This window comes from Oncorhynchus mykiss, chromosome 5, assembly GCF_013265735.2.
Source record: "Oncorhynchus mykiss isolate Arlee chromosome 5, USDA_OmykA_1.1, whole genome shotgun sequence".
NCBI lineage: Eukaryota > Metazoa > Chordata > Actinopteri > Salmoniformes > Salmonidae > Oncorhynchus > Oncorhynchus mykiss.
Window position 1 is genome coordinate 65,382,614 of NC_048569.1, and position 21,795 is coordinate 65,404,408.

General features: G+C 41.9%; 1 protein-coding gene across 7 annotated transcripts; it reads left to right on the forward strand.

Moving 5' to 3' along the window:
- The first annotated feature begins 5,447 nt into the window (after positions 1 to 5,447).
- abhd17ab (abhydrolase domain containing 17A, depalmitoylase b) lies at positions 5,448 to 13,563 on the forward strand. Of its 7 annotated transcripts, none has more exons than XM_021603914.2 (5): positions 5,448 to 5,649; positions 7,058 to 7,431; positions 9,046 to 9,240; positions 9,623 to 9,802; positions 10,791 to 13,563. In XM_021603914.2, the coding sequence occupies exons 1-5, from the start codon at positions 5,647 to 5,649 to the stop codon at positions 11,014 to 11,016; spliced, it is 978 nt and encodes a 325-aa protein (XP_021459589.2). In that variant the 5' UTR covers positions 5,448 to 5,646; the 3' UTR covers positions 11,017 to 13,563. The 7 variants fall into 7 exon arrangements, with proteins under 7 accessions (XP_021459589.2, XP_021459593.2, XP_021459590.2 ...); XM_021603918.2 differs by having other exon boundaries at positions 5,449 to 5,649; positions 7,055 to 7,431; XM_021603915.2 differs by lacking the exon at positions 5,448 to 5,649 and adding an exon at positions 5,913 to 6,858 and having other exon boundaries at positions 7,055 to 7,431.
- Positions 13,564 to 21,795: the final 8,232 nt, after the last annotated feature.

A 21,795-nucleotide genomic window follows, 5' to 3' on the forward strand; every position in this document is an offset into this window, starting at 1 on the left:
CACCTGACTTTTGTATTTATTTGTACAACTGAGGTTAAGCAGTACAAATCTGGTAAAGCAGAGGCAGCCCTGGGATGCCAAAAGCAATTTTCCCGCATGGGTTCAGACTTTCCTCTCGAGACAGGTTAATCCTATAAAAAGTCAAACATTACATCACTACCTCCCAATGTACTGCAGTACATTCAATGGACAACACTTAATACAGTAACCTATTGTTTTACAGCTGTACCTTAACTTTTTTCTGCTGTGTTTCTCTGACTCAGCCAAATGCTTAGATGTAAGGTCTCCAGCTGCGTGGTTCTGGCACCGGTTCTGACTGACATGTTCTTATAAATTGATCTGTGGATACCGTACATCGGAATGGCTTGAATTGAGCGACAGCCCTGGTTCTCACAGAAAGTTTTTTTTTTTTCTGAGCCTGTGTGATGTAGGACGTTAGACCTAAAACCACTTCATGCTGGGATGTCCCTCCTACCACTCAATTCGCTCTTCCGACTGTCCATAAACTCCTGGCTGAACCCTACATCACAGGCAAATCATATGCCTGCAATCCTTATATCGTAGTGGTTTGATCATGGTAGCACATTCAGAGATCGATTTTATAGTCATTAACCTAAACTAGATTATATTTTAAACAAAACACTTTCCGTTTGTCATATATGAACAAGGTTAATGAGTGGTGCAGCGGTCTAAGGCACTAAATCTCAGTGCTAGAGGTGTCACTAAAGACACCCTGGTTCGAATCCAGGCTGTATCGCAACCGGTCGTGATTGGGAGTCCCATAGGGCGATGCACAATTGGCCCAGCGGTTTCCCGGTTTGGCCGGTGTAGGCCATCATTGTAAATAAGAATTTGTTCGTAACCGACTTGCCTAGTTAAATAAAGGTTAAATGAGATGAAAGGTGAGTTCAGGAACATATGCCATGTTTTTCTTGTGTGGGCCTCCCCTCTCTCTACGTACTCACTTGGTCCTGTCTGCTCCCCTCTCTTCCTTGCTGTCTGAAGTTCTGCTTTCCTGGATCTCCTACATTATTACAGAGATGGCATACTATCTGCAGTAGCAATATGGAGTATTCTGAACTGACCAACACACACACTTTGAACAACAGGCATCATTTTTAGCTAAATTGAGCTAAAGGTTAAATCCGGGATAATTTCCCCTATTCCTTAATTATAAGCAGTTCTCTCAATCTTAAACTTGATTAACATTCAACTGTCTTACCCGCCACATATTTTGTCTCCAATGTTTATTGAAAACATACATTTGCACAATGACCACTTGTATTTGAAACATTGTTCGTTTTTGGTTAGCTATCTAGCGAATTTTAGCAATAGTGGCATTGACATGAAATTAATCAAAACACCTCAAAACAAGACATGGTATCAATAACATGATGAAACAAGCCATTTATGAGTCCCCACATGGCAGTGTCATTCTTGCTAGCAATCTGGCCATCCAGAATCACAACAGGCTGACTTATGCCCCATAGAACAGCGCACATCGTTTTCGTGACATCAGCCAAACATCTGTTAGCTAGATGCTAAATAATTGTATTGTAAAAAAAACAATCTACTCACGTTAAATGTATTGAGCCATTTATTTAACTAAGCAAGTCAGATAAGAACAAATTCTTATTTACAATGACTGCCTACCAAAAGGAAAAAGACCTGTGAGAATGGGGGCTGCGATTAAAAATACAAAAATGTTAAAATATGTAGGACAACACACAAATCACGATAAGAGAAACACTACATAAAGAGAGACCTAAGACAACATAACAAGGCAGCAACACAACATGGTAGCAACATTGGGCACAGACAACAGCACAAAGGGCAAGAAGGTAGAGACAATACATCAGGCGAAGCAGCCACAACTGTCAGTAAGAGTGTCCATGATTGAGTCTTTGAATGAAGAGATTGAGAACTGTCCAGTTTGAGTGTTTGTTGCAGCTCGTTCCAGGCGCTAGCTGCAGCGAACTGAAAAGATAAGCAACACATGGTTGTGTTCTTTGGGGACCTTTAACAGAATGTGACTGGCAGAATGGGTGTTGTATGTGGAGGATGAGGGCTGCAGTAGATATCTCAGCTAGGGGGGAATGAGGCCGAAGAGGGTTTTATAAATAAGTATCAACCAGTGGGTCTAGCGATGAGTATAGAGGTGACCAGTTTACAGAAGAGTATAGAGTGCAGTGATGTGTCCTATAAGGAGCATTGGTGGCAAATCTGATGGCCGAATGGTAAAGCACATCTAGCCGCTCGAGAGCACCCTTACTATAAATTATGTCTTCGTAATCTAGCATTGGTAGGATGGTCATCTGAATCAGGCTTAGTTTGGCAGCTGGGGTGAAAGAGAGTGATTACAATAGAGGAAACCAAGTCTAGATTTAATTAAGAATGGAATGGTCTACTGTATCAAAAGCTTTGGCCAAGTCAATAAAAATAGCAGCACAACATTGCTTAGAATCAAGGGCAATGGTGACATCATCATTCAGGTCTCTGCTATTTGTTTGCTTGACCACCCTCCGTATAGCTTGGAAAAAGGAATCCTTGGTAGCAGTAATCCCTCCAGGTAATTTTGGGCAAAATTAAGTTGTAGGTTTGGAGTTTTGATCTGGAATGAAGGCCATGCTGTGGAGAGTAGCATCATTTATTTTTATTTAACTAGGCAAGTCAGTTAAGAACAAATTCTTATTTTCAATGACGGCCTAGGAACAGTGGGTTAACTGCCTGTTCAGGGGCAGAACGACAGATTTTGTACCTTGTCAGCTACCTTCCGGTTACTAGTCCAACGCTCTAACCACTAGGCTACCCTGCCGTCCCTGCTGAAAATGCAAGTTTATCTAACTCCAAATCTATAATTTTCTAAAAAACATGTTGAAAATATGAAAGCTCACATGCATCTGTTTCTCTCTCTCTTTCTTCAGTTTGCTATATCTTAATGTGTGGCCATGAACACACGTTTCCATAGTTGTCAGTCACCCAACATTGATCCCTCAGCAGCATTTCACACTACACACAAAGAGTTAGCAAATACACAGAGGCCAAAGAAAAATATTGGAGCCCAAAGACAATATCTTGCGCTGAGAGCTGTCTCACAGCATCAGTTCCCCAAAACATTATCCTGAAAAAACATTATTCTGTGCCAGGAATATTTCATTATGGAATTCTCCTAGAACAACAGTTTGCTGTTCCCCCGTTTGTGTGTGTGTGAGGTTGAAGAGACAAAATTTGGAATGTATGTCCATCTTCTATAAATTAATTTGAGAAAAAATTTACTCAGCTATCCAGCTTTGTTTTTTCAACAGATAGCTAGCTAATTGAGTTGCCTTTACCAAAAGTAGCTAACGTTATGTTAGCCTTAAGTTAACTAGATAGGTTATTAGCAATTTTTAGCATATTTGGACAGTTTTTGATTAGACAATAATTGTTAAGTTAATGATACTTTGTCGGGTGGTGAACAGAGTTCCAGCAGTTTGTTTCAGTGTCCAGATATCTAATCAATAACTGTACTGTCAAAACCCTACTCATAAAATGTGCTAGGTTGCTAATGAAGCAGCACTGCTAATGTTAGCTAGACTGGGTAGTCCCTCACGTAAATTACACTGCTCAAAAAAATACAGGGAACACTTAAACAACACAATGTAACCCCAAGTCAATCACACTTCTGTGAAATCAAACTGTCCACTTAGGAAGCAACACTGATTGACAATAAATTTCACATGCTATTGTGCAAATGGAATAGACAACAGGTGGAAATTATAGGCAATTAGCAAGACACCCCCAATAAAGGAGTGGTTCTGCAGGTGATAACCACAGACCACTTCTCAGTTCCTATGCTTCCTGGCTGATGTTTTTGGTCACTTTTGAATGTTGGCGGTGCTTTCACTCTAGTGGTAGCATGAGACGGAGTCTACAACCCACACAAGTGGCTCAGGTAGTGCAGCTCATCCAGGATGGCACATCAATGCGAGGTGTAGCAAGAAGGTTTGCTGTGTCTGTCAGCGTAGTGTCCAGAGCATGGAGGCGCTACCAGGAGACAGGCCAGTACATCAGGAGACGTGGAGGAGGCCGTAGGAGGGCAACAACCCAGCAGCAGGACCGCTACCTCCGCCTTTGTGCAAGGAGGAGCAGGAGGAGCACTGCCAGAGCCCTGCAAAATGACCTCCAGCAGGCCACAAATGTGCATGTGTCTGCTCAAACGGTCAGAAACAGACTCCATGAGGGTGGTATGAGGGCCCGACGCACACAGGTGGGGGTTGTGCTTATAGCCCAACACCGTGCAGGAAGTTTGGCATTTGCCAGAGAACACCAAGATTGGCAAATTCGCCACTGGCGCCCTGTGCTCTTCACAGATGAAAGCAGGTTCACACTGAGCAGGTGACAGACGTGACAGAGTCTGGAGATGCCGTGGAGAACGTTCTGCTGCCTGCAACATCCTCCAGCATGACCAGTTTGGCGGTGGGTCAGTCATGGTGTGGGGTGGCATTTCTTTGGGGGGGCCGCACAGTGCTCGCCAGAGGTAGCCTGACCTCCATTAGGTACCGAGATGAGATCCTCAGACCCCTTGTGAGACCATATGCTGGTGCGGTTGGCCCTGGGTTCCTCCTAATGCAAGACAATGCTAGACCTCATGTGGCTGGAGTGTGTCAGCAGTTCCTGCAAGAGGAAGGCATTGATGCTATGGACTGGCCCGCCCGTTCCCCAGAACTGAATCCAATTGAGCACATCTGGGACATCATGTCTCGCTCCATCCACCAACGCCACGTTGCACCACAGACTGTCCAGGAGTTGGCGGATGCTTTAGTCCAGGTCTGGGAGGAGATCCCTCAGGAGACCATCCGCCACCTCATCAGGAGCATGCCCAGGCATTGTAGGGAGGTCATACAGGCACGTGGAGGCCACACACACTACTGGGGCTCATTTTGACTTGTTTGAAGGACATTACATCAAAGTTGGATCGGCCAGTAGTGTGGTTTTCCACTTTAATTTTGAGCGTGACTCCAAATCCAGACCTCCATGGGTTGATACATTTCCATTGATAATTTTTGTGTGATTTTGTTGTCAGCACATTCAACTATGTAAAGGAAAACATATTTAATAAGAATATTTCATTCATTCAGATCTAGGATGTGTTATTTTAGTGTTCCCTTTATTTTTTTGAGCAGTGTAGTTAGCTTATCGTCACTGCAGCTTTTGAGTCAACATCTTGAAATGTAAATGACAAATATTGCTTACTGTGAGGTCAATAACTCTGAATAACATCCTCATGGGCTATAATAGTAGCAAGCTAACAAAGTTTACCTCCGGTTCTCCTTCTCATTTTTGTCTCTCTCCCCCAGAGAATGAACAGTCGCCCGCGTGCGTCAAAATATTATTTATTTGGACGAATTAAAATTCACTTTGGAAAATCACTTTGACTCCGCCTCCTAAAGTACACAGTAAAACTGGCTTCAGGCACCACTAAAAGGGCATGGCAGGCCGGCGCTTATGTTTGGAGTGTAGCCTAGCTTGTTTTACACCACCCCAGCAGGGCAAAAGACTCAGGGCTGAGACCAAAGCCTGGTCTGGTGACTTCAGTTCTTGCCACTCCTGTCATTTACCCCATAGCTGTGACTTCGGTTTTGGAGATGGAACACTCAACCATTAATGGTGATTGTATATCTTGCCTTTCATCTGTTTTATGTGTGTTGAGTTGCATTTACTATACATATATCGCCTATGAGACATAGCTTCTAATTTCTATGTGCTGGAAGAGGTCCATGCAACAACAACAGATAGTGAACATATGCTGACAACTATTTTCCAGAGAAGTAGTAAAACTCCAGAAATTATACTGTACATTGTAATCTGTTTGATAACATTACGAAGTTCCCCCTGCTTATCATTGGAAGCTGCCCTCTCCGTCACGTCCTGTACCTGTCATTTCCGGAGATGAAAGAACACTGCACGTCCAATGGATTAATAAATGACAGTAGCTGCTAATCATTTCAACCACTAAAAACCGATTTGATTATCAAAACGGATATTCGTGACGCTTGTTTTTTTTGTTTGTTCCCAGGCTATATATTTGCGTCGGTGTCCACAAATGACTGTCCTCCTAAAATGTGTGTTTTCAGGTCTGAATAACTTAACTAGCTAGCTAGTTTGCTAGCTACCCAATGCTAGCTGCTTAGCTAATATATTTCTGTGACCTAATTTAGCTAACGTTAGCTGGCTACTTAGCCATACAAAAGGTGTTGAAAATTAAGCTTTGATTTGGTTTCTGTGGTTAAAAATCATATTGTTTTTGTGTGTCGTCATTAGCATTGCCGGGATGTGTTTACTTATTCCTTTGCAGGCACGACTTTACGCTTTGAATCATTTGGCTGTACTAACGTTAGCAGTAGAAGGTCAATATTGTTGATGCCAGCTCCAGCTAGCTATAGTGGAATACTTCTCAACAAACCGTTAGGCCTATGCGCAATGAGATGTAAAGCTACTGTTAGGCTATTCGATATGAGATGTAAACAGAGTGGGGGCTTCAGCTATCCAGATTCACAGTTGCTCATTAGTTAGCTAGCTAGTCATTAGCTAACAGGGAAAGTAGCCATACCCAGTGTTGGCTGAAGTTAACCTTACTCGAACACTTGAAAACACCTCAATAATAACAGCCAATACTTGGAATATGGATTTCATGTGGACTTCAGCCATACTACAAAATCACCTGATTCTACTTTCAAAATAACATTTTCAGACGACCGTCTTAATTTCAGATTTTTGCTGACAGGAAAACTTTCATGTAGGGGTTGGCTTTGGATCAATTGTTGATTTTTGCATGTGTTATAGCTTAATATTTTTGCAAATAGTATCCTCTCACAGGTAGGCATAATTTTTTAAAATTCTTTAACATAAAATGTGTTTTATTGTTAGTTTGAGTTGACGATAACTACTTAAAGTATTTCTGAACAATTTTAACAGTAGTGTAATTGTAAAAACAACTTTGCGTGTCACATTTTTTTTGTACTCCTTTGTTTTGAAATCAGATCAACATACAATGTCGTCTTTGCCCCCACAGTAGAAAATGAATGGCCTATCAGTCAGTGAGCTATGCTGCCTGTTCTGCTGCCCTCCCTGTCCGAGCCGTATTGCCGCCAAGCTTGCCTTCCTGCCTCCTGAGCCTACATATTCCCTCTTGCCGGACCTCGATGGGTCTGCGGCCCCAGGGACAGCAGGGTCAGCGGGGTTGAGATCCAGGGGAGGGGTACCTGGAACAGCTGTAGGGGGTTCAGGCAGCACTGGTCCTGCAGAGGGAAAATGGAAGCTCCACCTGACAGAGCGAGCTGAGTTTCAGTACTCCCAGAGAGAGCTGGATGCTACAGAGGTGTTCTTCACCCGCTCCAGCCGTGGCAATCGAGTGGGCTGCATGTACATCCGCTGTGCGCCCACCGCCAGGTTAGTCGCGCAGAACAGTGTGTGTGCACGTGCGTGTACCTTTGCTCATTTAGGTCCTTTTGTCTGACCATGTGTCCCACTTCCTCTGAACTCGCCCCTTTTTCTCTCGTCTTCGTTTTGTAAAGCCATTATTTTTCCACTCCCTTGTGTCCTATTTCCTTTCTTCCTGTACTGGCATCCTCATTGTGTGTGGCTATCTCAAATCTGTTCTCTTCCTGCTTCTGGCTTTAATTTGTTTAGGCCATCTCTTTTGACCTACAAATACCATTCTACTTATTCTTACCCCAATTGATGCTAAAATGTTTGCCTGTGGTTCTGTCAGATTTGTCAATTTGTCTTTGATAATCTGGTTGGCTGAGTTTATACCTCAGTATGTCTTCATATTGTATGACTTCAGGTAGCAACATTTGTTTCTCTTGTTGTTGTGTTCAGTAATCAACTAAATTGCTTTTCGAAGACATGGACTGGGTCTTGTTACACTTGAGTAATATCAGTGTCACGCATGCAATGTAATATGTATTCCTTGTTCAGGGTCACATTTTGAGCAAAACACCCAAGAGCAAAGATATAACTTACTGTATGGGAGAGGCCCAGTCTATTTAAAGAATAGAGAGTATCCAGTTGCTTTAGGGAGCACAGTTCACATTCATGAATATAAAGCACATGGATGATGCCTGGGGTATAGCAACCCTGTTATTCGTGTAGTACAGGACAAGCAAAAAGACCTGATTCAAACTTAGTGAACTAGTCCTCTCTTGAGTCTGTGGCCATAACCAATTTACCTTATACAGCATATTCATGTCCCATGCAAAGAGGTCATTCCTGAGGTTTCAATGGAAATCTGCTGTTCACACAATGCAGGTTAGGATAGGTAAAATACCAGGTAGAGTCCATAGCCGCAGGAAATAGGGGTGTTGGTGGTGCTGCAGCGCCCTCTGATAAATTTGAAATACATTTGCCAAAATTATATAGTCTAATTACTCCTGTCTGTAGCCTACAGACATCAACAAAATCATTCAAAACACCAGAGATGCAATTTGGGCAGACAGCGCCTAGTACTTGTTGCTATGCAGCCATAGAAATATAATCTATAGAATGGCTTTGGAATCTCTAACCCTGGCAATTTGACTGGTAAACTCATGGGCACACTCACAATGGTTGCCAGTCATGACTTGAATCCGAACCTCCATTCTATGGATTCTATTTTTGTGGCTGTAAGTGAACAGCTATAATCTGCCTTTTGCACATTTCTAAATACAATCGTGGGAAAAACAACGTTTATAAAGCAAATGCCTGCTGCTGAAAATAGACTAATCTGTCTATAGAAACTACCAAATGTTTTCGCAACAACTCTACATCTTAGGCATAAGGCTACTCACCGGTGATGGCTAATGCTCCATCTTCATTATTGGGTGAGTCGGTGCCACTCGATAGTTTATTAAGTAGCCTGTACTGTAGCTTATTTATATTTCATCCTAATATTGTTCAATCTTTGTCTCCCCTCTTTTCATTGGCTTGGACTTTTGGTTGCACCCCCAACTCAAAACATCTTCCCCGCGGCTATGGTAGCGTCCATCTTTTTAACCTAGTCGTTGCTCTGTGGCCTCTCACCAGGTTTACAGTGCTGTTCTCCCATGGTAACGCGGTGGACTTGGGCCAGATGAGCAGCTTCTATATCGGCCTGGGCACACGCATCAACTGCAACATCTTCTCCTACGACTACTCCGGCTACGGTGTCAGCACGGGCAAGCCTTCCGAGAAGAACCTCTACGCTGACATTGAAGCCGCCTGGCAGGCCCTGCGCACACGGTACATACGGCACCGCCACTTCGCAGTCAGTGTGGGAGACCTTACAGAGAGAGGAGGAGGAGGGGAGGTGTGGGTGGAGTAATTTCACACAATAAGCTAATGGACTGTCATTAGATTGATGGGATGCTGTGCTATCAGCGGCTGCCCTTGGATGGATGTTAGAGTTATGGAGCTACAGCTGGTTTTTGTATTAGGCGTGCCATGTTCACAGACATGTGTTACCTGTCAACTCCTGAATCTATGTGATAATATGGAATGATAATATATATTTTTATCACAGTTTAGGTTTCATAGGAGTGATTTAGGTTCAAATTGTTTGCCACTACAAGCTTTTCCTTGACATTATTGTATTTTATTCCACTCTCTTCCTGGTTGTGATCAGATATGGCATCAGCCCAGAGAACATAATCCTGTATGGGCAAAGCATTGGCACCGTTCCCACTGTTGACCTGGCATCACGGTATGAGTGTGCTGCTGTGGTGCTCCACTCCCCCCTCACCTCTGGCATGCGGGTGGCCTTCCCAGACACCAAAAAGACATACTGCTTTGATGCTTTTCCCAAGTGAGTCATCTACCACACCTTCCTCTTATCTCCATCTTCACATTATTGCAGACTTGTCAAGATTAGCAGATCATTATAGAACTATAAATGTCAGTGAAAAAATATTTCTGTCCAACTGAAAGAAGAGCTGCAATCTCTTTCATAGCTTCCATGTATTTTATTATTCAGCCTCTCTCCCTCCTCCCTCCCTCCCTGGGGAATCAGCCTTAGTACATAACGAAGTCATCTCTCACTCTGCATCAGATCATAAGCAGATGTCAAACACTGACTCCTCCAGTCATTTGTTGTATCATCGCCCGTTATTATGTCAAATGGGGTTGTGTGGTATCTGAACCATTAAGATCACATGCTGGTTCACTGAATAGGATTCCATTACAGTCCAGTTCCAGTACCAGGCAGTGCAGTGTGGGAGTAGAGTAGGTGGTGGGGAGGGAGCTGGGGATGCCTCTTATCTGTGGTGAAAGCCTCTGGTGTTCTCCTCCACGATCCTGAATTCTCCCGCGCCTGTTGCCCAGTTGGCACTCCCCAGCCCACACAACACTCAACTCCTATACTCAATACTCCATCTAGTCAGAGTGGACTCCAAGTGAAGTGATACTAGCTTGGTTCAGATCTGAATTTGCTGTTATGTGGGGGATGGAGGACTCTCTTCCATCTGAACTAGCAGATGGAGCTGATCTGAGAGAGGCATTTACATGCAGTAGGATTGTGTTCTCATTATTCTCCCCTTCCTGTCCTGTTTGTCCCTCTACCTGTTAGAGAACAGTTGCTGCTCAGTGCTCAAGGCTGCAGGGCATTTTGCACTAACTGGCCATGCTAGAACAGACTGTACAATGCTTTCTATCCACGGTTATCCTTTAAGAACATACTTGCCCATTAGTTATAACAATGTTGTTACATAATTCCTACCGTACATTGCCGTCTAGGGACTACCTTTGCTTCCCTTATCCCCAGTCACTAACTCCTTTGCCCATTGTGTCTCTGTCAGCATTGAGAAGGTGTCTAAGATCACGTCACCGGTGCTGATCATCCACGGGACTGAGGACGAGGTGATCGACTTCTCCCACGGTATGGCTCTGTTCGAGCGCTGTCCCAAGGCCGTGGAGCCACTTTGGGTGGAGGGGGCGGGACACAACGACATCGAACTGTACAGCCAGTATCTGGAGCGCCTGCGCCGCTTCATTGGCCAGGAGCTGGCCGCACAGCACGCCTGAACACCCCCACACCGCCTCCAGGCTCCAACCCTCCTCTGGCTCTCCTCTGTTCCTCTGGGTCTCCTCTGTTCCCCTGGGTCTAAGTGGGTCAGGAGGAGTGGATGGCTGGGCTCTCAGAATGAATGATCCTTCACCTTTTGGGGCGACTTTGTCTGGATGTTCGGCAGCCCTGTCTTTTAGTTGTTTTCCTATTTTTCTGTCTCTGTCACCTGTCATTAATCCTGGTCAGAGAATCTATTCCACCTCCCGCCCCTTGGACAGTGCAAGAATGCACCCAGGCATGGAGGACTCTACCTTCTGCCTGTTTTATTTCTATCTGTCTAAAGCCCCTCTCTATTACCCCAGGCATGGAGGGCTCTCTACCTTCTACCTGTTTTATTTCTGCCTGTCTAAAGCCCCTCTCTATTACCCCAGGCATGGAGGGCGCTCTACCTTCTGCCTGTTTTATTTCTGCCTGTCTAAAGCCCCTCTCTATTACCCCAGGCAAAAACAACCTCAAACAGGTTAGGTGTTCTAAACACATGTACTGTATATCATCTTCTGAGACGTTTACACATGATTCAATTTTAACTAACAACCCTAACATGGGCAAATCCTTGAGTAATGAAAGTCTGTTTTGAGCACTGACATTTTGGTATTTAATTTGAATGGGGAATGTGTGTATTTCTCTTTTCTAACACAACGATGACACTGAGCCACTACTTTACAAATCCTGTGGTGTTGACGTATGAGTATAACTGTCCTATTTGAAAGCAGGTTTGTTGCTAATGTTTCTTGTGGAATCTTTTTTCTTTGCTCTCCTCTTGTCTCATCCTCTCCTCCTCTGTCTCATTTACAATTAAGCTGTCAGATTAATAGTCCGTGTCTATGAATAATTTCTTTCATAGACAAATCTTAAGTTTTTATAATTATTAAGCATGGTTTAATTCTAATCTAAAAAGTGATTAGAGCATAAGTCATTTTTAAAAAGTTGCTGAATATTGCTTTGGCTAAAGTCCAAAATCTCTCTGCCAAATGAATTGTTTCAAAAGCATCATTAAGTCGCTAACATCCCTCTAAGACGTGATTGATTTCTAACTCGGCAACCACTCTCATGTTTCACTCCCTGATTCATATTCTACAGTAGTTGTACTACAATTGATGTTATGGACATGTGAGTTTACCTTTAGAACACAAACTAAGTCCTGCCATGTTCTCTGAGTTAAGGAGGCATTAGTTGGCCTTTACTCACACAGAACTCAATTCACATCTTACTGGGTTTCTATATGGGATGTTTTCCAATGGATTTTTAAAATCTTTGTAAGTGATTTAAAGTTGTACATATTCAATTTCACTTGAGTTATTTCATCCCTCTAAAAACACAAAATCATTGTAAATTACTAGGCTTATGCTGGCAATGGCCATTCGCATAGTAAATTGGGTCAGGTCAGTTGAGATTAAGCTGGTTGGGTGGATGGAGTATTAACTGAACTTGCTGCTAAAGATGAGGATAAATGGATTGAAAAGGGTCAAACCCTCCACATCCATTGTATACATTAATGCTGCTTAGTTTGAGGGGAAATGTAACAGTCATACATGTTATTTTACACTGTACAGTGGAATGGATCCAGTGATGTACAGTAAGTATTCTTTGCTGGTGTCATGTTGCATGTTTGATTGGTTGCTCTTTTGCTTCATGTTAGGGGTAATAACACTTCATTATAACACTAGTAGAGCTATGGAATAAGATGTGCTCTAATTTATTATTCACTAGGTTTATTTCCAGCAGGCTCCCTTTTCAGCTCCAACTAGCCCTTTTCACTGACTTCCTACTGTTGCCACTCTATTTCAGACAGACTTAAGATTCCACAATTTCTGACTGACTGTGTGAAAGTCGACCAAATGCCCAACTTCCCTGGCATACAGGGTCCACCACAAGATAGTGGAGGTCCTTTTGTTTGGGTTGAGTTTTGGGGGAGTCAGGATTACTTGTACACAGCAATCAAATTTTAACAGTAAATGTTCTGTCTTGAACAAAGCATACCTCTTATATAGTTATGTTCATCAGAACCAAAGAAAGTCCTTCATCACCCATAGTACTTGGGTTTATTGTCCATCACCACATAAACATTTAGGGAACAAAAGTTGTGCGCCCTGAATCAGCCAGGATATGCTCTTGTTCAAGCTGCTAATAGTTTGGTTTGGGACAGCTTAAGCGTGTTTACTCTGGACAATTGTATGGAGAATACAAGCAATACAGCAGATTTGTGTGTGTCTGGGTGGCCTGAGAGAGGAGTGTGTGTAGCAGATGATGGACTGTACTTTGAGTGTGAGGAGTTCCAGACACACATTCAGAGCTTTTGTTTAAAGAAACTAAGTTATAGAAATGTATTTTTTATTCAAATGTGTTTACTATATTACATTGTTTGCAGATTGTTTATTTTTTTGCTGAGGGTTAGGATCCAAGTGGATGATGGAGTTTGGTATGTTATTGTATCCAGTTATGCATTGTTTATTATTTACAACTTTGTTATATTTAGTTTAAAATGTCCCCCCCCCCCCCCCCCCCCCCCCAAAAAAAACATCTCCGAAAATAAAATAATGAATTGATAAAATTTGACTTCCATGTCTGACTTAATTTCTAGGATGTTAACCCCATTTGGTGTAGCACAGCTCTCTGTACATTTAAGGTTAAGTCCACTCTATTCACCAGTTTCCCTTTCATCTCTGTGATTCAGCTTTGGCATGCTGTAAAGAAAGAACAGAATGAGTGTTGGATCAGGTTTCAGAGGACTAGTCTACCAGATGCTATACATATACTGCTGGTTGGTGACCAGGTGACAGGGCATTGTATTGGGGAATGGGGAGCGCATCAAAATGGGCTTAGCTACTTATCTGTGACAAAAAGATTCAAATAATCTGTCTGTTTTTATTTTTGTAGTACAAGCCCTTCCAGTCTGTCCAACCTCTCTTCGCAGGCTAGGATGAAGAGTAGGGGGATGTAGCACTGCCAGATAGGATTTAAGCGCTGCTCCCCCTTCCCGCAAACACACACACACACACACATACACTTCTCCCAACTCTTCTCAATGGGCTACATACATGAGCACACAGTCTCTCTCACACAAATGTGCTTATCGCTTTGCACAGAGATTAAGGCAGATGCAACAGCACTCCCCTTCTGCCAGGCTGCAAACAGCACAATAGGAAGTTAGAGACTGAATGACCCACTGTAGCAGTACAATCACATCCACTGTCACCGCCTTGCACTTATACAGTCTACATGGACCATTCATGCATCCATGTTAACTTAGACATGCAACTAGCAGGTTGCTACTAGTAATAGTACTGCTACTACTATTGCAAATAGCAAGTGTGTCCTTTTTGCTAGACAGAGCAGTCAGAACTGTTCATACATTCTTTACATAAATTAATGGAAGATTTTGCAATTTATTAAGTCTATATAGGCTGTGTCTCCAATATTTTCCCTTAATGTCACTGATACAGATGGCTGAATAAACCATCTTGCTGCCACCTGGCAGCAAAATTATTGAGCCACAGCCGACCCTGTTGCAGGGCACATCAGATGTATATATTAAAGTGAAGTGTCATTTTCCAGGAAATAACCTTGTAGTTTTTTAACTTTTGTAAGCTTTTTGAATGGTATACAATGGGGAAAAAGTGGCAGAAGTAAATTCCTCAAACAGGAATATAATTGTATATATCTTAAATTACCTTGTTTTCACAAGTCTGATGACATAATCGTCAAGCCAATTCAAAAGATTAGGGGACAGGACCCGGAAGTATGACTTAGGACAACATTGTATACAGTGACCTCTGTAATTATTCAGACAGTGACAATTTTGTTGTTGTTCTGCCTCTGTACTCCAGCACTTTGGATTTCAAATTCTACAATTATTATGAGGCTAAACTGCAGACTGACAGCTTTAATTTAGAATTTACAACACTTTTTGTGCATAGTCCCCCCATTTTAGGGGACCAAAAGTATTGGGACAAATTCACTTGTGTAATAAAGTGGTCACAAGTTTAGTATTTGCTCACATATTCCTAGCACTCAATGATTACATCAAGCTTGTGACATTTGCTGTTTGTTTTGGTTGTGTTTCAGATTATTTTGTGGCCAATAGAAATGAATGATAAATAATGTATTGTGTCATTTTAGAGTCACTTTTATTGTATATAAGAATAGAATATGTTTCTAAACATTTCCATGATTACAGATAGTCCTGAATGAATCGCGAATAATGATGAGTGAGAAAGTTAGACGCACAAATATCATACCCCAATACATGCTAACCTCTCACCATTACAATAACAGGAGATTAGCATTTTGGGGTGGGAGGGGGGATGATATTTGTGCATCTGTAACTTTATCACTCATCATCATTCAAATCAAGACCTGTAAGTGCCTTACTAGTTGAGGCCGGTGAAATGCCTTTGGACATGTCATAGAATATTGGGCATGTCACTAGCATATTGGGTAAGAGGGTGTGATTCTGCAACCACAGAATGTCCTCGGGTCAATTTTGGGGATTTTATAAAAAATAAAACAAATACAAATATTTGTATGATAAGTTCACACTGGAATCACCCCATACATTTTAAAACACCTCTCTATCAAGTATTTTAGCTACTTTTCAGATGCATTTTACACCTCAATTTCACTATTTTGCCCTTGTCCCAGACCCAGACTTTTAAGCTTCTGCTATGTTTTTCTATGAGAAAACAATAATTACACATTATATAATGTTATGTACTACAGAAAGAGTCAATTAAATAAAATCTATATCAATATTTATTGTGAGTATGCCCTTTATATTTTTTTTACACAAAATATACCTGTCCTTTGGGAGTGGTGTTATTTCCACCACTGATGACAAATTCCTTATTAATAAAGTTTTTTCAAGAGAATGTTAATTTAGTTACCATGGAAACATATTGTGACACTGAAGCACATGGCTGCAGTGGAGAGTTGTTCCAGATGTGATGTCCAGAAGTTGAATCGAGGTAAATATTTATTGTGTAGAGAATATTTTAATTGTCAGTCATTTATTTTCTTTAATATGTGGTAGAACTTTTGAATTTGTAAAAATATTTTATATATTTAGTGTAAACGATATGCTATCTGTAATACTAACCAAAGCATGCTATGCAGTCTGTCAATTTCCAGAAACTGTAGAAGTGTCATTTCCATCACAAACATTTCCATCACAAACTTACAGTGCCTTGCGAAAGTATTCGGCCCCCTTGAACTTTGCGACCTTTTGCCACATTTCAGGCTTCAAACATAAAGATATAAAACTGTATTTTTTTGTGAAGAATCAACAACAAGTGGGACACAATCATGAAGTGGAACGACATTTATTGGATATTTCAAACTCTTTTAACAAATCAAAAACTGAAAAATTGGGCGTGCAAAATTATTCAGCCCCCTTAAGTTAATACTTTGTAGTGCCACCTTTTGCTGCGATTACAGCTGTAAGTCGCTTGGGGTATGTCTCTATCAGTTTTGCACATCGAGAGACTGAAATTTTTTCCCATTCCTCCTTGCAAAACAGCTCGAGCTCAGTGAGGTTGGATGGAGAGCATTTGTGAACAGCAGTTTTCAGTTCTTTCCACAGATTCTCGATTGGATTCAGGTCTGGACTTTGACTTGGCCATTCTAACACCTGGATATGTTTATTTTTGAACCATTCCATTGTAGATTTTGCTTTATGTTTTGGATCATTGCCTTGTTGGAAGACAAATCTCCGTCCCAGTCTCAGGTCTTTTGCAGACTCCATCAGGTTTTCTTCCAGAATGGTCCTGTATTTGGCTCCATCCATCTTCCCATCAATTTGTTGTCCTATGGACAGAGTCTCCCACCTCAGCTGTAGATCTCTGCAGTTCATCCAGAGTGATCATGGGCCTCTTGGCTGCATCTCTGATCAGTCTTCTCCTTGTATGAGCTGAAAGTTTAGAGGGACGGCCAGGTCTTGGTAGATTTGCAGTGGTCTGATACTCCTTCCATTTCAATATTATCGCTTGCACAGTGCTCCTTGGGATGTTTAAAGCTTGGGAAATCTTTTTGTATCCAAATCCGGCTTTAAACTTCTTCACAACAGCATCTCGGACCTGCCTGGTGTGTTCCTTGTTCTTCATGATGCTCTCTGCGCTTTTAACGGACCTCTGAGACTATCACAGTGCAGGTGCATTTATACGGAGACTTGATTACACACAGGTGGATTGTATTTATCATCATTAGTCATTTAGGTCAACATTGGATCATTCAGAGATCCTCACTGAACTTCTGGAGAGAGTTTGCTGCACTGAAAGTAAAGGGGCTGAATAATTTTGCACGTCCAATTTTTCAGTTTTTGATTTGTTAAAAAAGTTTGAAATATCCAATAAATGTCGTTCCACTTCATGATTGTGTCCCACTTGTTGTTGATTCTATAAAATACAGTTTTATATCTTTATGTTTGAAGCCTGAAATGTGGCAAAAGGTCGCAAAGTTCAAGGGGGCCGAATACTTTCGCAAGGCACTGTAAGTGTGGTGGAAATAACAGAAAGTGGTGGAAATGACACAAATCCATTATCTTATTTGTTTTTACTTGACTTTTTAAAAAACTTTAGGCTTATTAAATCATGTTTTAAATCAATTGAATCTAGAAAATTCTCCAAGGTGTGCGTGCACAAGTTGAAAACTAAGTAGTATTTGTCAGCACAGAGGTCACAGACATATATACACTGCTCAAAGAAATAAAGGGAACACTAAAATAACACATCCTAGATCTGAAAGAATTAAATATTCTTATGAAATACTTCTTTACATAGTTGAATGTGCTGACAACAAAATCACACAAAAATGATCAATGGAAATCAAATTTATCAACCCATGGAGGTCTGGATTTGGAGTCACACTCAATATTAAAGTGGAAAACCACACTACAGGCTGATCCAACTTTGATGTAATGTCCTTAAAACAAGTCTAAATGAGGCTCAGTAGTGCCTGTATGACCTCCCTACAACGCCTGGGCATGCTCCTGATGAGGTGGCGAATAGTCTCCTGAGGGATCTCCTCCCAGACCTGGACTAAAGCATCCGCCAACTCCTGGACAGTCTGTGGTGCAACGTGGCGTTGGTGGATGGAGCGAGACGTGATGTTCCAGATGTGCTCAATTGGATTCAAGTCTGGGGAACGGGCGGGCCAGTCCATAGCATCAATGCCTTCCTCTTGCAGGAACTGCTGACACACTCCAGCCACATGAGGTCTAGCATTGTCTTGCATTAGGAGGAACCCAGGGCCAACCACACCAGCATATGGTCTCACAAGGGGTCTGAGGATCTCATCTCGGTACCTAATGGCAGTCAGGCTACCTCTGGTGAGCACATGGAGGGCTGTGCGCCCCCCCAAAGAAATGCCACCCCACACCATGACTGACCCACCGCCAAACCGGTCATGCTGGAGGATGTTGCAGGCAGCAGAACGTTCTCCACAGCGTCTCCAGACTGTCACGTCTGTCACATGTGCTCAGTGTGAACCTGCTTTCATCTGTGAAGAGCACAGGGCACCAGTGGCGAATTTCCCACTCTTGGTGTTCTCTGGCAAATGCCAACGTCCTGCACGGTGTTGAGCTGTAAGCACAACCCCCACCTGTGGAGTCTGTTTCTGACCGTTTGAGCAGACACATGCACATTTGTGGCCTGCTGGAGGTCATTTTGCAGGGCTCTGGCAGTGCTCCTCCTTGCACAAAGGTGGAGGTAGCGGTCCTGCTGCTGGGTTGTTGCCCTCCTACGGCCTCCTTCACGTCTCCTGATGTAATGGCCTGTCTCCTTGTAGCGCCTCCATGCTCTGGACACTACGCTGACAGACACAGCAAACCTTCTTGCCACATCTCGCATTGATGTGCCATCCTGGATGAGCTGCACTACCTGAGCCACTTGTGTGGGATGTAGACTCCGTCTCATGCTACCACTAGAGTGAAAGCACCGCCAGCATTCAAAAGGGACCAAAACATCAGCCAGGAAGCATAGGAACTGAGAAGTGGTCTGTGGTCCCCACCTGCAGAACCACTCCTTTATTGGGGGTGTCTTGCTAAATGCGTATAATTTCCACCTGTTGTCTATTCCATTTGCACAACAGCATGTGAAATTTATTGTCAATCAGTGTTGCTTCCTAAGTGGACAGTTTGATTTCACAGACGTGTGATTGACTTGGAGTTACATTGTGTTGTTTAAGTGTTCCCTTTATTTTTTTGAGCAGTGTATGTATATATGTACAACATTTAAAAAAATATCCTATACGATACCAGGAACATCTGCAAAAAGACAGGGAGAGATACAAAGAAAAAAGAGAAGGGAGAAGTGAAATCTATCTCTGAGCTTACAAAGCGAGATCAAAGAAGCAAGAGATGGCAATGGAAATGCAACCAACGGAATAGAAGACAGACTTTAAAGAGAACAGTTGCAATGGAGACCTACCTGTCAGGCAACACATCACCTCAGTCACCAGATGACCTGCAGCCAGAACATGAGGCCAACATACCTGCCCCTAACTTACCTGCCCCTGATGCACACCCTGATACCCCTTCCTCATCGTCTGCAACAGGAAGGAGAAGTCGAATACTTGCTGGAAGGAAAAAGGTTGGAAGAGGTCGCTCAAAAGCATACAGAGATCTTAGTATGACAAATGTCAAACTTGATAAATCTTTACAGAAAGCTGAGAAATACAAAAAAAGGTCTGATCGACGGATGAATAAAATGGAGAGACAAGATTCCCCAAAGACAAAGACAAAACAGCAAATGAAGGGAACTCCGAAGAACCTGAGAAGGATTTTATTGTTTCAAAATGTCATCATTGCAGAGTTAAAACAAAAGTATAAAACAATTTGCAGTGACAAGGACAAACAAGTGGCTTCAAAAATGCTCAAAGGCAACATCCTGAGAAAGTATGGCCTGGTCAAAGCCGCAAAAAGAGAATTTGGATTTTCAGCAAAAGAAATGAGGGCAAATGAAAACAGGCCATCTAGTCTTCAATACTCCAGGAAAAATCAGTGTAACATAATTAGCACTGCCACAGAAGAGAAAATCACTAGATTCTATGAACGGGATGTCAACAGTAGAGCAAACAGGGAAAAAGGACACACTAACGAGGAACAAGAAATAAAAGCAGAAGCGCTTCTTGATTGGCACAATTCAGAACCTTGATCTGAATTTTAAGAGGGAATATTCAGAAATGTAAAAGTCCTACTGTGAATTCTGCAAAAGACGTCATTTTGGGTTGTCAAGCCAACAGTCCAGGATAGGGACACATGGCTCTGCAAAACCCACGCCAACCTCCAGTTCATGGAGGACAAACTACAGCATCACAAAGTGATCAGCTGCAGCAACAATGACAACCTTATTGAGTCTTTGTGCTATGAGAACCTGAAGAAAGAGTGCATGTAGACAGAGTTCTCCCTAAAACAAAGCTGAAGAGAGAGAGAAGAACAACAAAGAGGGAAACATGGAGAAGTTCACTGTACATTTGACAGTAAAACTGCAGATTCTATTGGAGTACTTCTCCAAAGGATTGAAAGAGAAGTTGGGGAAACAAGTGTACAACATTCAACACCAATACTCCAAACAGAGAATTAAAAGAGAATCTAGGGAAAGAGGAGATCATTGTGCATATTGACTTTGCAGAGAACTACATGTGTAAATACACCAGTGAATTCTAGCCAGTTCACTTTGTTTCCATGTTTTTTTTTTTTTTTTTACATAGATGTCATTTCCACCACAACCCATATTTTTGAGGTACATTTGTATATTATGTATAATTTACATCCATTTATTTGTTTTAGATATGGAAATCATACAGTTGTTATCATAATCTCACAAAAAGGTTGGATGGAATATATTATTTTTCATGATAAATAAATGTTTTCAGCTGTCACCAAGGCAAGTTTATACATTCAGGCGTTGTGTTGAATTATGAATGTTAGGAAAACCTTAAAAATCACTTAAAATAATATTCAATACAAGTTCATGTACAAATGTATAAGAAATCCATTATAAATCAATTGTATGACATTTCATTGAACTAAAATGGATGTTTAATGACGTGATGGAAATGACATTTGTCTATGGCTGTCTAGGAAAAATGACAAAAATATATACATTCCTGAATAGTACGATAGCAGCCATTATCAGATTTAGTTTCTAGACAAATCAAAGACAAGTACAATACTGGTAAAATGGTGTTTGAATAAGTTTTAATTTCTGAAAGACAAAGTGCTCGAAGTTGCAGAATCACCCAAGACTGAAAGGCTGTGAGATTGGCCATCCCACTGCTATTGTTCAAGATCAGTGCTATTCCAACTTTTTCAGCAGAATTTCTGGGGACCCCATTTTCTCACAAGAATATCTCGTGACCCCTCCCCAAATCTAACAACACAACCTTAAAATCGGTGCATTTCGATTTTTGCATCAACAAATAACCTATTCATTACGTTTTCAAAATGAAAAGGAACCAATAAATATATTTACTCAATAAAATGTTATTTTCAATTATCTTTCTAAAAAACATTTGTATATTGTCCCATACAAGAATCTTACTCTTATTTATTTTTGGACGATCCCACTGTCGTTACCCCGCGATCCCAACTGAATACCACTGTTCTAGACAAACGTTAGGAGTATGCTAGTTGACCAGGCAGTGGATTTGGTTGGATAGTTGAAAAGCTTGCTGAGGAGAGCGGAATGAGGGAGTTGGAGGTGGGGCCGTCTGTGGTTATAGGGAATGTCCCTCTGTGGTTA

Coding starts and splice junctions, on each gene's coding strand:
- abhd17ab (XM_021603914.2), top strand. Junction 7,432..9,045: donor CGCTGTGCGCCCACCGCCAG/GTTAGTCGCGCA, acceptor GCCTCTCACCAG/GTTTACAGTGCTGTTCTCCC. Junction 9,241..9,622: donor TGGCAGGCCCTGCGCACACG/GTACATACGGCA, acceptor GGTTGTGATCAG/ATATGGCATCAGCCCAGAGA.